General features: G+C 43.3%; 2 protein-coding genes across 2 annotated transcripts; one reads left to right on the forward strand and one right to left on the reverse strand.

Moving 5' to 3' along the window:
• Window positions 1-405: 405 nt before the first annotated feature.
• Window positions 406-2,822, reverse strand: LOC125720879 (germinal-center associated nuclear protein-like). Its single transcript, XM_048996778.1, has 8 exons — window positions 2,731-2,822; window positions 2,481-2,578; window positions 2,016-2,406; window positions 1,661-1,912; window positions 1,448-1,577; window positions 1,080-1,259; window positions 834-984; window positions 406-740 (listed from the first exon to the last, which is right to left on the reverse strand). The coding sequence occupies exons 2-8, from the start codon at window positions 2,571-2,573 to the stop codon at window positions 582-584; spliced, it is 1,356 nt and encodes a 451-aa protein (XP_048852735.1). The 5' UTR covers window positions 2,574-2,578; window positions 2,731-2,822; the 3' UTR covers window positions 406-581.
• A 10,815-nt stretch (window positions 2,823-13,637) lies between these two features.
• On the forward strand, window positions 13,638-15,182 carry LOC125720896 (uncharacterized). Its single transcript, XM_048996806.1, has 2 exons — window positions 13,638-13,645; window positions 14,389-15,182. The coding sequence occupies exons 1-2, from the start codon at window positions 13,638-13,640 to the stop codon at window positions 15,104-15,106; spliced, it is 726 nt and encodes a 241-aa protein (XP_048852763.1). The 3' UTR covers window positions 15,107-15,182.
• The last annotated feature ends 1,336 nt before the right edge of the window (window positions 15,183-16,518 follow it).

Raw genomic sequence — 16,518 nt, forward strand, 5'->3', positions numbered from 1 at the left:
AAAAACTAGCCAGCCAGTTTATAAAAGGAACTCAGTGGCAGACTGCTTAGTGAACTGCTGTGATCTTCAGTTCAATTACATGAACTTTCTTTAAGAATCTAAAAAAAGACATACTTTTGCAATGGTGTACAATGCAGATATTACCTAAATTGTTAATTTTGACCAACAATACACAAGGTTAAAGAAACAGCAGTAACAACCCCACGTATGAGTGTCTAATATGGGCAAATAACGTCACAGGTTTTAAAGATTCTGCAGCAAATTGTGATTCAATTTAAAAGTACAATAAACAAAGTTTCATGATGGAAAAAAAACAAAGAAATAGCCATGGGTTTCTAAATACAATAACATTTTAATATTTAAAATTTGCACAAAAAAAAAACCCTAAAAAACTGTCCAATTCCTATGACATGTTTTTCCCCCAGTTACAACACTCCCAATGTTGTGTAAATTACTGTACATCATACTCTTCAAAGCAATATATGCACAAGTACCACACAACTAAATATACTGCAGAAATCAGGCATAAGAGAGACAACTTGTGGCAGTCAACGGCAGACATCAGGTGGGTCACATGACACTCAGTCATCAACAATGTCCAGAAGGCAGCTTAGCTTCAGCTCACATGCGAGCTCCTCCTCCCGGCTTGCAGAGATCAGCTGCTCCAGCTCCTGTAGACGCCTCGCCATAAAACTGGCAGCTCCCCTGGCCTGGTCACTGCGGACACTGCGCTCCTTCTGCTACAAAAATGGGCACAGAAACAGTCTCAACTGATGAGCACAGGGTACTTGGGGTCTTAAAATGTGAGCAACTGTGTAGCACAGGGTCAATACCAGGGCAAGTGCAGGTGGGGCAGCCATCTTTGGGGAGGGCACTACGATCTCCGGTACAGACAGTAACGAAGAAGGCAAGAAAAGTGGTGAGGAGGAAGAGGAAGGGCCCAGGGACTCGACGTCAAGCCAGGTACGCAGCTGGTCCTCGAACCTGCAGATCCAAGTCAAACAGGAAATGGCTCAATGTTTATGCCACAACTCACATGAGAGAGTACACGTGTGTAGCATGTCTGTTCTCTGTCAGACCTGCGGCTCTGTTCTTTCTCCTCCTCAATGCGAGCCAGGAGGTCCTGGGGGCTGGAGGCAGCATCCAAAACAGGGGCAACACCGGATCCGGACTCAGGGTCCTCAACCATGCTGTGAAACAGCTTCTGTTGAAGACGTGGCCTGGCCAGTCGAGGATGAGGCCACATGCTCTGGTGACACCTGCAATGGCAGAGGCTTTGGATAAGAAGCCAGTATTGTACACCACTCTTGGGGATATGAGCAAGACTGGAAGCTGATGGCTTTCCCTCTTCTTCCATTTAATAGTAAATAATATTCATTAAATCTGCAGGTCACTGTTAACAGTCTATCTGGAATGTGTTAGATTTACATGGCTGGCTGGCTCTTACCCTGCCTTCCCCTGCTGCTTGTCCCTGTGCGTCTGCTTTACGGCATCCACCCAGCAGGACGGCGGTATGAAGCCCTGCAGCCCATCGCTCAGGAAATACACCGAGATTTCTCCGTCGTCACTGACGACATCTGAAGATGGTGGGATAGGTTCACACCTGCATGGCATCCCCAGTAGGCCCCCCCAAACGTCAGACCCACCCCACCCCCCTCACCTTCACTCACGGGGCACCCAGGAGGGTTCCAGTCCAGGAGTTGGTGCTCTACACAGAGCATGACAATTTCGTCCCAGGGCACCTCCCAGAAAGTGGGCTCCTTGTCCGGCCCCCCACCTCGGCCCACACAGTCCTGACGCAGCCTCTCCAAAAGGTTCTCCAACTGGGACATAAGGAGTGGCTGGCTGTGGCGGGACCATGGGATTTGAGATACGTACTGGAAGATGGAGGCAACCAGCTGGCTCCAAGGAGCTGGGTGGGGGGAGCGGTGGCAGCAGCAGAAATTTAAGGAAACAGACTAAGAAGCAGCCACTTAGCAAGAAATCCGAATTCCGAATCTGAGGCATGGACATACCCCCCACGGCTGGCAGCGGCCAGTCGGGCAGCCGCAGGCTCAGGACTGCCCCCTGGAGCCACTCCAGGTGCTCAGCCGAGTTCCAGAGCAGATGTGGTAGGCAGTCACCACCCCCTGGCACCGAGAACTCTGCCACGGGCCAGGAGAGGCCAGCCAGACTCGGGGACGACACAAGGCCAGCCAAGAAAGCCAGGACAGTGTTGTAGAGGCCGATGACGGGTGCAGGGCCCTGGGAGGGCAGTCCCGCCATGTCACGGTCCCTCCGATCACGGTGAAGCCTACCAGCAAACTCGCGGCAGAGCCCGGCCTCCACAACCTGCACCAACGTCTGCGAGACGAGCCGGGCTGGTGCCGTGGAGCGGGCAGCGAGCCACCTGACGGCATGGCGGATCTGCGGGAAGACGGGGGTGATGGTCAATGGGATGGTTCAATCTTACCGAGGCCAGCGACAACATGCACACTCACCTGCTCGGATCCTTGGGGTTCGTTCGTGGTCTCGGGGATATGGACGAACATGTACTCTGAAATCAAACCTTCCTCAATGAGTGTCTGAAGCATCAGGTCTTACAGGGAAAGGAAACCGATGGTCAGACAGGAGGAACAAACCAACTGTATTAGCTCTGCATACGTAAACATAGCCTCAAGAGAAATGCTATAAGTAAAGTAAGCGAATCCCACGCGACACCTGTTGTCATAGACACGGTTAGTGTCACACCTTCCTCTAGCCGTTCATCGCTGGCCCTGTGCCCAGCCTGCCCTGGGACCACCACCACCAGAGGAAGGGCCTGTGGCCAGGCATTAGCCTGCTGGATCTGCCAGAGTTGCAGCAGGGCGGATAACAGGAAGATGTCCCCGTCTTCCTCATCAGCCCCGGGACTGACTGCCGAGGGCAGCAGCATCAGCAGGGCGCCCATGCCCATCAGCCCCTTCCGCTTCTCCAATGCCAACTGGCCTTCCTCGCTGAGGGGCCCGCGGGCCACCTGACCCACAGTGAGAAACATGGCCTCACTTCCTGCACTTGCACCCTTCGCAAACATCTGTGTTACCACAGGACCTGCTAATATCACATAGTGCCAGACTATGCTAGGCTATGTTAAGCTATGCTAGACTAACATTAATGACAGAACATGCAACACAGGGGCATGAAGCCTGTCGATATTCATCGGCAAGTTCCCCCCTATCTGCCACACCTTCACACACACGTGCACTGTGTGCATGCGCTCCCCCACGCTCCGCAGGCCGCTGCTGATGCTCAAGGTTTGCATGTGTCCGTTGGGGACCATCTCCCTGTGTTCTTGCTTCTCCGAGTTACCGAATTTGGACTCCAGCCATTCTGTCAAAATCCTGCATCAGAGATGGGAGGGGGGCACAAATGTAAGCTCCAGGACCTCTAAACCCAACTAACACCCAATCCCTCCCCGAACGACACCCAGTTCCCCCACTTACTGGTTAGCAACACTGGCATCTCTTTCATGATCACTTGGCAACAAGAGGGCTGCCTTCCAGAAGATTGTGTCAGATGGGTTCGAGACGCTTGCTGCCACCAGACTGAGCAGGTCCAGTGGCCCCCACACAGATTCGCTGAAGTGGATGGAGATGTAGATGAGCACATGGAGAGTGATGGATGGCTAACAGCTACTCTACAGTAGCACCATACCTCAGGAGCTGCTGGTAGAACAAGTGGACCTTCATCTGATGCTCGGTTTCCCTTCGCATCTTCGCCAACCTGCAGAAGGCAGCAGCACTGGTTGTCGCGTTGAATACAGCCGTCTATGGGAGCGAATGCATCAACAGAGCCGCCATCTTGGGACGGGGTAGAGCTCCTTTTAAATGAATGAACGTCTATCAGGGACAAGCTGGCATTCAGAAATAAAGAACCATAAATGGGCAAATTTGAGAAGCGATTTTTATTGTCTTGGTTCATTATAATTGTCAGACATGTATTTACGACCGAGCCACGAGTAAATCGACAGAGAAGCGGGTTTTCTTAACACAGCCTACTTTTATGTTCAAAATGTAATGCACATATAGGTATTTTTTCATTCTTCCATTCGAAATAAACATACACTACTCTCCTACTACATGCAGAACAATGCAAATACAAAACACAACAAAAAAGGCCAGCAATGTTAGCTGAAAGACCCTGGTAATCTCCATGATAAGCCCCATTGCGTTACCACTCATGCATTTATGCAGGCCGGCCCGTGGCATTGGCAATATAGGCAAATGCTAAGGGCGCCATTCATCCAGGGGGTGCCACAAACGGAGGAAGAAAAAAGTGTAACATTCCACTATTCTTAAAGCTAGTTGGTATTAATGCGTCTTAATATGAAAAGAACAAGCCCACATGAATTTACCTGCTTAGCAAAGCCTATTAAGTAATAATAATAATAATGATGATGATGATGATGATGATACGTAACTTTCCTATGAGCCGCCCCCCCTTGTAACCTCCCTCAATAACGAACACAAGTTGATCTCTGATCACGGGCATTTATTCACATATCTATCCGGTCGAGCATGCCGTGAGAACTAGATAAAATAAAGCACATACATCAAAAAATGAATCAGTAAAAACACAGGCATTTTCCTAAAAATAACCAAACACAAACCTAAATAGGCTACAGCTTGCTCACGCCATTAACTTATGACTGCAGCTCATACAATAACTCCAATATCCATGAATATTGACGTTATAACTTAAAACACTTTCTCAGCCGCATAACAAATGCTGCACTTATAACTGAGCAAAACGAAAATGTTACCAGCAAAACTGACCAGACCTAAACCCAAACGCAACATTAGTTCCGCTATAGTTTCCCTACACCTGGGGGGGGGGGGGGGGGGTGCCGGCGCTGATGCTCGCCTAGGGCGCCTCATCAGCTAGGACCGTTACTGCATTTAAGCATTTAGCAGACGCCTTTATCCAAAGCAACGGGCATTTGTATAGACTTGTAGAGAACTATAGACAATGAACTGTACACAATACATTTTCCAGACAAGGAAAATACTTTATTATTTTTTTTACATTTACGGTAATATGAAAGATGAACATCCAGTTACCTCCTTTTTGGAAAAATAACTATAGACAGGGCAGGTCTATACACACAGGCATCTTGTATATATTTGTCAAGAACTATAGCCAATGAACTGCAATATATACTGGTGTCAGTACAGAAGCTGTGTCTTTCCTGTGACGTGGGGGTGGGAAGACAGAGGCTCTGTGTCTAGTATTTAGTATCCTTATAACAGTACTATTTTACACAGTTTCTTCCTCAAACTGCTGGTCTGTAGTTGGAGAGTATGTACTTTTGCCACATGGTCTTCTCTCAACTTGTGAAAGCAAGACAAGTGAAATTAAATTGAAGCGATGGTTGCCAATGCCATCTTGAGTTTCAGCAATGTGATCACAAAGATTAAATATATCCTGAAAACCTACATCTGCTTTCACAACCCTGTTCAACAGAGACTGGATGTTGGAGGCTTGTCTGATGCACTGCTCAGCTGAGCCAATCGCCTTTAATTAATTTAATTAATTAAATTAAACTTAAGTTGCTTCAAAATATTGTTTTAGTTTTGTAATTGATGCAATTTAAGTTTTAACAATAGCAGTCAGTGGTCAGAGACTTTTGCACAGTGTCAGTAAAGTAGAACAAGTTTATCCACAATTTCTACAGATTCAAATGAAATAATAAATTGATCATAACTTACAACTTGGAAGCCATTCTTGAGAAGTTGTTCAACAAAAGATGAAATCTTCAACAGAATCTGGAGCTCTTGTCTCGCTGGAAGCAGAGGTAGAGTGACTTTACATGTGCAGGTCTCCTCTCCTTTGGCACCTTACAGGGTCCTCGTCACCCAGTTTAATTTGCGGTTTAGAAGCATTTTTTTTAAACATGTTGGGATTCAGTTGCAGCGCGCTGACTTTGTGTGTTTCGGGGCATATCTCAGGACGGCAGGATACCAAAATGGCGAAAAAAAAAAAAAGTTTACGTCTTCAAAATGGCGCCCGTGATTCTCTTTGGGTCCTAATGACCCAGTATTCAAATTTAATGGGATTAGGAGCGGAGCCTGCATTCAACTACCATGAAAAAAAAAACAACTAAATACTAATCAGATATGAAACCAAAGCGCTATGGCAATGCAGAAGGGATGGGGCTAAAGGTATGAAAGAATGATAGCTAGTAATAAACAGCTAAACTTGTAATAAAAAGCAGGCTCCGAAAAGACAGCCCACTGTGAATACGCTCAGAGTCCTAAGGACCTAGGATTCAACTTACCTAGTATTTCGCCGAGCTGGGCCTCTCCAAACGCTAGCACCGTGCAAAACCCTTGCAGCACCGTGGAAGACTCTCTCACTCCAGCGGGGGCGGGTCCGTAAAGAGATCGGCTGCCGCTTTCGCCGAGCTGGGCCTTTCCAAACGCTCTCACCGTGCAAAAGCAATGTAGCACCGGAAAAGACGCATTCACTCCCGCGGGGGGGTCCTCTGGGCTCGACTGCTGCTTTCCCTGAGCTTCCCCAAACGCTGTGCCAAAAGCCTTGCAGCTTCTGAGCAGAAGCGTCCACTCCTGAACTGGGGGGAACAACGGGGGAGGGGGTTTCGGCGCTCATGCAGGAATATTTTGCGACTTTGCTTTTCATCTGGGATTTAGCTCTTTACATAGAAGGTAAACATTGTGCTCTGAAATATCCAGAATGTTGCAAAATAGCAGCGAAATGTTTTTGTTTTGAAATGGGCTGGGGTGTTTGTATCCATTTAGTTTCGTTCTTTGCATTCCCCGTACACGTGATAGCTTTATGGCAGTAATTACTCTGGGCGCCTGCCTGTCTGGGTGGTCGGCTTCTTTTATCTTTTGTCAGTGACCAAATGGTGAGCTAGCAAGAGGTACTAAAAATAGCTTTACAGCAGGGAAGGACCAGGCACAGTTACTGAGCAGAAAACGGTCAAACGGTGGCAAAAAGCAACCAAATATATAATGGCATGCCCTTTTTATTTTCTTTTAATAAATTGTTTTTTAGAAGTCAGCATATTTTATACAACAAATTATGCATTTTGCATGACAAATTGCAGTTCAGAGTGTTTTCGAGGCTTTGGAATAAACAATTACCCAAATGTCGGGAAAGCCCATTGAAATGAATGGGAAGCGAGAGGCATAAAGCACTTTGAGGGGCTTGCGCAGTTACTTGGAGCGTTATAAAAGCAAACCATTTGAATATGTTTGCTCTAAAGAGATCCAAATTCATAAAAAAGTACAAGTCGCACTTACTTTGACCGGCTTTCCACGGTCTATGTCGACATCTAGTGGTCAAAAAAAAGCATTACATTACACATAAGGGATGACTTTTTGCAGTAAAGACGACATTTTTTGTATTCGCAAATTTAAAAAAAAAAATATTAATAAAACTATTAAAATTGGGTCACGAGGACGCGCAGCAGAATCATAGGATGGTGAAATTTGAGGAGCCAAAGTTAACATACCATTCTGACCGCGTCCCCCACCTCCGCCCCCCGTAGCCCCGCCCTTCAGTGTCACTGTGAGGGACACCTTGAAATTCAAATGTGAAAGAAAGTAACTTTTAAAAATGATAAGAACTGAATTTATATTTCTAAATAAAGTGATAAATCGATAGTGCAGTTGTAAAACTTCTGCACGACTTCGCCACCACATCACATTTCCATCCATCCATCCATTTTCCAAACCGCTTATCCTATTGGGTCGCGGGGGGTCCGGATGCTAAGTTATGTTGCTGCTCATATACATTTGATTTATGTCTGTCTTTGCCATTTAAAGACCATGTTGTGACTCGGGCAACTTTAATATAAACTACTGGAGCTGAAATATTCTCAGTTTTACAATCCCTTGATTAATATGGAAGATCGTAATTTAATATAAACAGAATGGTAATAATGAAAGTTTGCTTTCTTGTCACAGTAATCTACCGCAACGCACCGCATACCATCGGAAGGCTACTGCGATTCTGAGCAACATTGGCAATATGATCCATTTTTTTCGCCGCTATTACCCTGAAATTTCTGACTGAAATCGCTACCCCGCTCTAACGCACACTAGGACTCACCCACTCTTCGCAGCGAGCCAGCCTTAACTGGAAACTGCCCCATGGCCGAGTGGTCTCATTCGCCCGACTCAACGTAAACAGCCTTCCGAAGTAAGGTGTATTCTGTTCTCCGAAGTAAGGCGTGGGTTCGAATCCAACTTCCGACAAAAGTTCTTCAATCACTACAGCAGCAACTGGTTAGCTCTAATTGCTTTCTTTTATTTTTGCGTTTCAGGCAAAACTACATAACACTTAAAGACACTTCCGGCATGTAAATGGAGAACGAAATTATAGTTATACCGAATCTCCTACACACAATACCAAGGTTACCAACTTTGCTCAGCTGACCGGAGTCAGACGTTCAATTCGCCATAACCCGGAACTTCATCAGAAGTAGTTAGAAAATGGATGGATGGATGGATGGATGGACGGACGGACAGATCAATAAAAGTACAGGACATCCATTTTACAAAGAACCGTCAACACTAAATGTGTGCACTGGTCATGCTCCTGGAAATTAAACTTCTTTTCTGAAAAGCAGCATGTTCATAAATTAGCTGCTGTTATACCTTGGGGAAACAAATGCAGATGAAACTGTAAAACAAACTGCAGTGGCAAAACAGTTCTGGCTGCCCGCCAGCCCTTCTGCCTGTGCTGCCCTGCCTGCCTACCCTCCTGCCCATGACATCCTGTCGGCGACATGCCACAAAGCAACCCTTCTTTGCCACAGGAAATGTCTGGTGCAATTTCTTTTTTAATTGTACATGTCAATTGCATAATACCTTAAACTAATTCTTTATTATTTCTATCATCATCATCATCATCATCATCATCATCATCATCATCATCCTGATAAGTATTTCATTAGTATTCCACGGTATTTTGATTTTTCAGGAATCATTGTGTGTACTGTATACTTTTAAATTAGTTTGCACTATATGTAGTGTCTCTGCACCTGTGCCTTACGTACTTGCTGCAGCTTGCACAACAACTTCTCTCAGGCATCAGTATAGTTTATCTAATGCAATATTTGTTGTTTGTTTATTAAGTGGTTTTAGGTATTTTGTGTGTTCCACTTAATTTAGTGTAATTAGTCCTAGTTGACTCAGGTTTAGTTTGATATTTCCTTCTGTTTGTTCCTCTGCATCATGCTACTGTCATAACATGTCAATGTCTTACCTAACTTTTGTGCATTATGTTTTGGAGAGAAAAAAATCATGACTTTTTTTTTTAGATTCATCCACTGATTCTATCACCTCTGACACATCCCCCCTCAATATTTGTTTGTTTGTTTGTTTATGTATTTGCTTGGGGGGTGGAATTAACAAACAGAAATAACTGAATGAATCAGGGTAGTGAAAAACATTTATAAACTTATAATTTTGGTATTGGTATGATCCTGTTCTGGTTAGTTAGCCGAGGGAGTAAATCATCAGGAGTTTCATCTCTCAAACTCCTACTACACTCACTCAGCATCACAGTATGGACTCCCCAATGCAACTGATCTGCACGTACTCTGGGAGGAAACCTGGTTCGGGAACAGCACCATGCAGGACAGACGAGCTCTACAGAGGGTTGTGCGATCAGCTGAGCGCACCATCTGCACCGAGCTCCCTGACCTGCACTCAATCTACAGCAGGCGGTGCTGGACCAAGGCCAAGAAGATCGTGAAGGACCTCAGCCATCCCAATAATGGACTGTTCATTTCATTAGAATCTGTAGAAATTGTGGATAAACTTGTTCTACTTTACTGACACTGTGCAAAAGTCTCTGACCACTGACTGCTATTGTTAAAACTTAAATTGCATCCATTACAAAACTAAAACAATATTTTGAAGCAACTTAAGTTTAATTTAATTAATTAAATTTTATTTTAATATAAATGTAAGTAATTAGTCAACATGTTTCAATAGCTATGATTATGTACATTACAAACCTAAAATAATATTTTGAAGCAGCTTAAGTTTAATTTAATTAATTAAATTTTATTTTAATATAAATGTAAGTAATTAGTTAACATGTTTCAATAGCTGTGATTATGTACTTTACTCAGTCTAGGAGCCATCAGGATATGCAAATGTTATTTATCCAAACCACTGTGAAACGAACAGTGTTGATGATGACTGGACTGTTTCTTTATTCAACTAAAAGTAATGAATCAAATCTAATCTTTATTTATGACTTTTTTTAATTTTATTTTATCCCCAGTGCTTCGAGCAGGCATTTCCTGCTCTGCCCCGTGTGCAAGAAGACACAGCCAAGCCTCTCAGTGCATCTGGCTAGGGTGTGCATGAAGAGGTCTTCGAAAGAGGCCATCCAGGAAGTGATGGAGAAGGAAAAGCAGAATTCCCTTGAACTTCTGCAGTGGGGCAGGGTCTTCAGCTACAGGCTGAACTTCAGCTACATTATGCCTGTCAAAGTGTGTCAGCTTAGCCATTTCAGAACCTCTGCTAAAATCATCCTAGTATTTGTAACGACCATCCAGTGCAGCCATGTATTTTTTGACTTGGCCACTAGCACACCTCATACAGTACAGCTAGTCAATCTGTCACTGACTTTTTAAACCAGTATAATTAATTATTTAATTGAGCTGTTGGTGAAATTTAACAAAATCATGGAACGGCTGAGGTGCCGCTGGGGAGAAGTTTGGGAACTGAAGCGGTGTTCATCTAGCCATCCAACTAGATATCAGTAACGCTTTAGAAAACAGAAGAAGTTATTACTAGTTTTTATTGTGTTACTCTTAATTTGCACATGTTCTAATGTTAAATTGTGTCATTTATTCTAAGTCAAAGTACACTTGCTACCCAGATAAACAGCTTTAAACATTTCTTTGGACTGCCTAAGACTTTCACACAGTACTGTATGTCTTAGAACATAAGAAATTTACAAATTAGAGGAGGCCTTTCGGCCCATCAAACTCATTTGGGAAGAACTTAACTAATAGCTCAGAGTTGTTAAAATCTTATCTAGCTCTGATTTAATCATCTCTCGCAATATAATATTGGGATAATTTATTCTCTTCAGAGGCCTCCATAGAATAGTGCATCCATCCCCTCACTTATGTTCAGACAGTCAGAATAACAACAGCATCATCAATTTCACAGCTAGATTTAAAAATTGCTTTAACATAGAGTGATTACAGAAAAAAGGTAAACAAATATTAACAAGATTATTAAAACGTAATAGACATATTCGTCATTCAGACATATTGCGCTTTTTTAAGAGCAGAAGGGATACATTAAATCACGATTATATTTTGTCCATAATATATATATATATATATATATATATATATATATTTACATATATATATATATATGGTGGTGCAGTGGTTAACACTGTTGCCTCACACCTCTGGGACCCAGGTTCGAGTCTCTGCCTGGATTACATGTGTGTGGAGTTTGCATGTTCTCCCCGTGTCCTCGTGGGGTTTCCTCCGGGTACTCCGGTGTACCCCCACAATCAAAAACATGCTGAGGCTAATTGGAGTTACTAAATTGCCCATAGGTGTGCATGTGAGAGTGAATGGTATGTGAGTGTGACCTGCGATGGGCTGGCCCCCCATCCTAGGTTGTTCCCTGCCTCGTGCCCATTGGGAACTGGGATAGGCTCAGGAACCCCCGCGACCCAGTAGGATAAGCAGTTTGGAAAATGGATGGATGGATGGATGGATATATATATATATTTATAATTTTACATCATTATAAATGAGAACTATAAGTGATTGCTAATTACTGTTAACTAATGTCCTGTAATCAGTGGAGGCACACGGACACTTTGGCCAGTTATCCTATTTCTTCAGCGCCAGCCCAACACCCAGCACCACAGACAGTGACCTGTGTTACTGTGACATCTGGTTCCTTCATTGGCTCTATTTATTTTTCTAGAAATAACTAATTGGCTCTTCCAGACTATATGAAGAGAATATTTTATTTTTATTTAGACTAAGAAACTACAGAAAATCAGCTCTGCATGTGATCTCCCCTTTACTGCTCAAGGAGGGCACACGCACATCAACAAATATCAATGCAACAATTACAGATGAACAATTTCTCACAGCTTCAGAAGAAGTCAGAGTTCTGTGTAATTCAGAAATTGTCTAAGACCTCTGCTAGAACATTTTCTGCACTTCAAAATAAATGACACCTGGGTCCATTAAAAGAAGGTGATGCTGCCTGAACCACCAGCCAAGGCTGGGAGGAAAGGGAGGAACACTAGTAAAATGAAGGAAGAAAAGCAGCCCACCCTATCTCATGGTCACGGATACAAAAGTCAGGGAGTGTTATGAAGAAGACACCACACTTAAGACCATGGTTTTATGCAGTGAATTACACCAGAGAGAACTTTTGCATTTTAACTGTGTTACGTAACATTCCTCAGCCTTCATTTTTTTCCACAGAATGCAGGACATAATTTACGGTGCCAAACAAAACAGCGGAACTGCATTGTAGCCAATTATTTGTTTCAGTAGTTTTAAGATAAATAGAACATAAAATGGTTGTTTTACTTAGGTAAAAATCCAGTTGAAACAGACTTTATTTTAAAAAAGTTACATTGGCTTTAAGTGATGGCACATGTCGCTTGTGTTAATACTGCTTTGATTTTGAGGATGAAGTCTGAAGTGTAGGTGACATGCAGAAGCATGCAATTTGACGTTTGGGGATTGTAGTTTTTAATGGGACAATTTGAATAAGGAATACTGGTGATATGCTTTTTAAGGGGACAGCACACGAAAATTATAATACAGAGTATTAAAAGAACCGCTCTTTAAAGGAACTGAATTATCTTAGTGTATTTTACATCACAAGCACTCTCGGTCCGTTGGGGAGTCCGTCCCACTGTACTTGGAGAATGCTGCCATGCATTAATCATAAAATTCATTCAGTTGTGCGACAGAAGTTCCCTTCTAATGTTTTCTTCAACATAACAAAGTCCCACGGTAACAAAAGCGCTGAGGCCAGGATCGTTAATTGCAATGTGGGGAATGCAGACCAGCTGGGGTGGGGGATCGTGCTCAGTCACGGTAAAAGGCAAACGGGTAAATTGTGAATACGCTCTTAATCTAACTACAGCTTCTTGAATTGTGGGAGGCGTGTGTAACATAACGTTGTTCCACATACCAATATCACTACGTATCGGTATCGCAAAACAAAGTTTTAAATGTTAAGATTCTGTCATTCTGAAAATCAGAGTATTTAAGACATTATGTTACATAGCGATTTGTGGAGATAAATGCCCTCGGACAGTAGCGTTCATTTCATATTAAGTCTCTTTAAGTCATTGTTTTATGTTATGCAGGATGAATGTGCGAATTTTAATTAATCATCCTTTAAGGGTTATATGCTTACGGTGTTGTATACTATTCTCGGTGAACAAGTTAACTTATAAAAGTCTGTTCCTCTAATTATAGAATAATATATAGAATAATTATACAAGAGCTATAATTATTATGATGTTATTATTTAATTGTGTGGGCCGTGTTGCTCGATTACATTTGACTCTTCGGCACGTGGGACGCTGCCGGTTTGAAAGACGCAGCTTCACTTGTTTTCTGCACCAAGATGACGAGGTACGTTGCTTTTCTGCTCCCATTTTATCGGATAATTTTTCTTATTTAGTATCTGTCAAATTTGCATGTATATTAAAATATGTTTGGTGAGTAAAGTCAGTATATTGCTTTTAAATAAAGTGATTTTGTTCCGGGGTACAATGTTAATTATATTTAAATTTTATGCGCAAAGTGTAGTTGATATTTCGCTTTTCCGCGTGCGCTTTACTGCGCTTAAGTAAATAATTGCGCTTGCTTGTGAGTAAATTAGTTCATTGCTTTTAAATAAAGTGAATATTGTTGCGGGCTACTGTGTTGGTTATATTTAAATTTTATGTGCAAGTCGGCTAGTTTCCTGTGCCGCAAAGTCTAGATGATATTTCACTTTTGCACGTGCGCTTTCCCGCGCTTTCATGTTGCATTCGGAAGAGGATGCGGGTGGTTGCGCTCAGTGCTGCCTACAGCAATGATATTCCAGCAGACCAGGAGAGGGCAGATGTATTGCAACAAACACAGATAAAAGTAGTGAAGCAAGACCTGAAAAGTTTGTTTGGTGACTAAAATCAGTATATTGCCATTTAGTAAAATTTAAAATTGTTCCAGGCTTCTTTCTTGATTATATGTAAATTGTATGTGAAAGTTAACTAGTTTCCTATGCTATAATGCAGTTGTTCATTGCGAAGGTGTCAGTGCAGAACTGAATTCCATGTGCCAGGAGTGACTGACAGCTCTATTGTATTGCTTGTGTGTTTTTCCTCATTCAGAAACAAACGAATTGCAAAAGCTGTCAGCTGGAGCAACGATCGATACTGGGCAACTTGGGACAAGTGGATGGAAGTGATTGACTGGGAAGATGAGGAAGAGCTGTGCTCCCCAGCAGAATCACCCTCTGACCAGGCTGACCGTTCCATCGTGTCACACACCCGAAAGCCAATTGCCAAGGCAGTTAGCTGGACGGATGATGTGTATTGGGCAGCCTGGGACAAGTGGGATGAGATCATCTGCTGGGGTGAAGAAGGAGAGTGCTCCCCAGCAACTCCACCCATCAACCAGCCTGGGAGGGATAAGGGGTTAGACATGCATGGGTTAGAGGTTTTTCTGTTAAATGAAAGGACAGTCTCCATAAAGCCTGCAGATGACCACCAAGACAGGCTGAAAATAGGAGCCGTAGTGGTCGACCTCTGCCAGTTTGAGCTAGATGGTGTAAATGATAAATTTGAAATTGTCGAAATACAAATTGGAGAGGTCAAATTGGAGGAGACTGCAGAGAGGGGTTTTAATTCAGAATTTGAATTGGAAATTATGGATGTGGAGATAGAGGTTGTAGACAGTGAATTCCAGCTGAATGCTCTTAATTGGGAAATTGCTGGAACTAAAGTGGACAAATTATTAGTGGAACACCTGAACATAAATAATCTAGAAGCAGGCAGTGTGAAGGTGTCCACATCAAATGGGAATGTGGTATATGTCAATGGTATGTGAGTGTGTTTGGTAATGATGGGTGTGAATGGTGTGTGTAAGTGGTGTGTGTGTGTGTGTGTGTGTGTGTGTGTGTGTGTGTGTGTGTGTGTGTGTGTATGAGAATGGTGATTGAATGGTGTGTGTGAGGTAATGGTGTGTGAATGGTGTGTGTGAGGTAATGGCATGTGTGAGTGAGTGTGAGTGGTAATGGCGTGTGTGAGTGAATGGTGTGTGTGAGTATATGGTGTATGTGAATGGTCTATGTGTGTGTGAATGGGGAGTGAATGGTGTGTGAGTGACTGGTGTGTGTCTGGTGTTTATGAATGGTGTGTGTGAGTGAATGCTGTGTGAATGGTGTTTATGAATGGTGTGTGTGTGAGTGAATGCTGTGTGAGTGACTGGTGTGTGAATGGTGTTTATGAATGGTGTGTGAATGAATGGTGAGTTTTTGTGTTTGTGTGTGTGTGTGTGAATGATCTGTGTGTGTGAGCCTGCCCTGTGATGGGTTGGTGTCCCATCCTGGGTTGTTCCCTGCCTCGTGCCTGTAGCCTCTGGGATCCATCTGACCGCCTGTTCCAAAAGGCAAATTGATCCCCACATCCCTGAACAGGAGAAGCGGTTTTAGAAAATGGATAAATGTTCCCAGAGGTGTGAGGCAACAGTGCTAACCACTGTACCATGCATATGTATAGGATATGTAGAAGAATACCTGTTGCAGTTATCTGATGTGTGTGTTTTTCACTCTCCCTGCCGGCCCCTGGAGGTTTGGGCTTCCCCTTTGAGTCTGGTGCCTCCCAAGGTTTCTTCCTTCTAGGGAGTTTTTCCTTGCCACTGTCGCCTATGGCTTACTCACTGGGGGCTTTGGGTGGGGGTGCTCTAAAGCGCTTTGAGACAATGTAATGTTGTGATATCGTGCTATACTTTGTTGTGTAATTTTCTATTTACTCATGCAAATAAATAATTGTTTGATAACAAAAAGCACTTGTTTCATTCTTTTTACTGCGAGCATATCAGTCACTTCCCTTGTGCTCCTGCATTCAAAAATGAAAGTTTGTCCTGCCCTGCACTTAATTGCCATGGATTCTACGGGAATGCAGACCTCTACTTTGGTGGAATCCTGCTGTTGTTGTAGATGGTCTGCTCAAACGCTTTCACATTGTGTACAAGCAGATTTGTTTCTGTATCTCTGTAGAGAAGCATTCTTTTCTTCTACCTGGCAAATCCACAAATATAATAGCAATCCACCAAGGTGCAAGTGCACCTAGCTCTTAAAGAAAATGTTAGAAAAAATTAGTTTATAGCATGTTTAAACCATAAACACAGCAGTGACTGAGTACATCCCTTGTGGACCAGACGCCTGGCTTTGACTATTTTTCTGCCATTAAACTAGCAAAGGTGGCTTGGCCATGATGTAAAATAACTTGTGCCTTTAA

The sequence above is a fragment of the Brienomyrus brachyistius genome, unplaced genomic scaffold, assembly GCF_023856365.1.
Source record: "Brienomyrus brachyistius isolate T26 unplaced genomic scaffold, BBRACH_0.4 scaffold27, whole genome shotgun sequence".
In the NCBI taxonomy this organism is placed as follows: Eukaryota; Metazoa; Chordata; class Actinopteri; order Osteoglossiformes; family Mormyridae; genus Brienomyrus; species Brienomyrus brachyistius.

Excerpts from the sequence above, each read along its gene's own strand:
- LOC125720879 (XM_048996778.1), bottom strand. The coding sequence starts at position 2,573 with ATGCTTCAGACACTCATTGAGGAAGGTTTGATTTCAGAGTACATGTTC. Across the intron at positions 1,260-1,447 it reads AAGCAGCAGGGGAAGGCAGG|GTGTCACCAGAGCATGTGGC; the intron begins GTAAGAGCCAGC and ends CTGCCATTGCAG. Across the intron at positions 741-833 it reads CCCCACCTGCACTTGCCCTG|CAGAAGGAGCGCAGTGTCCG; the intron begins GTATTGACCCTG and ends CCATTTTTGTAG.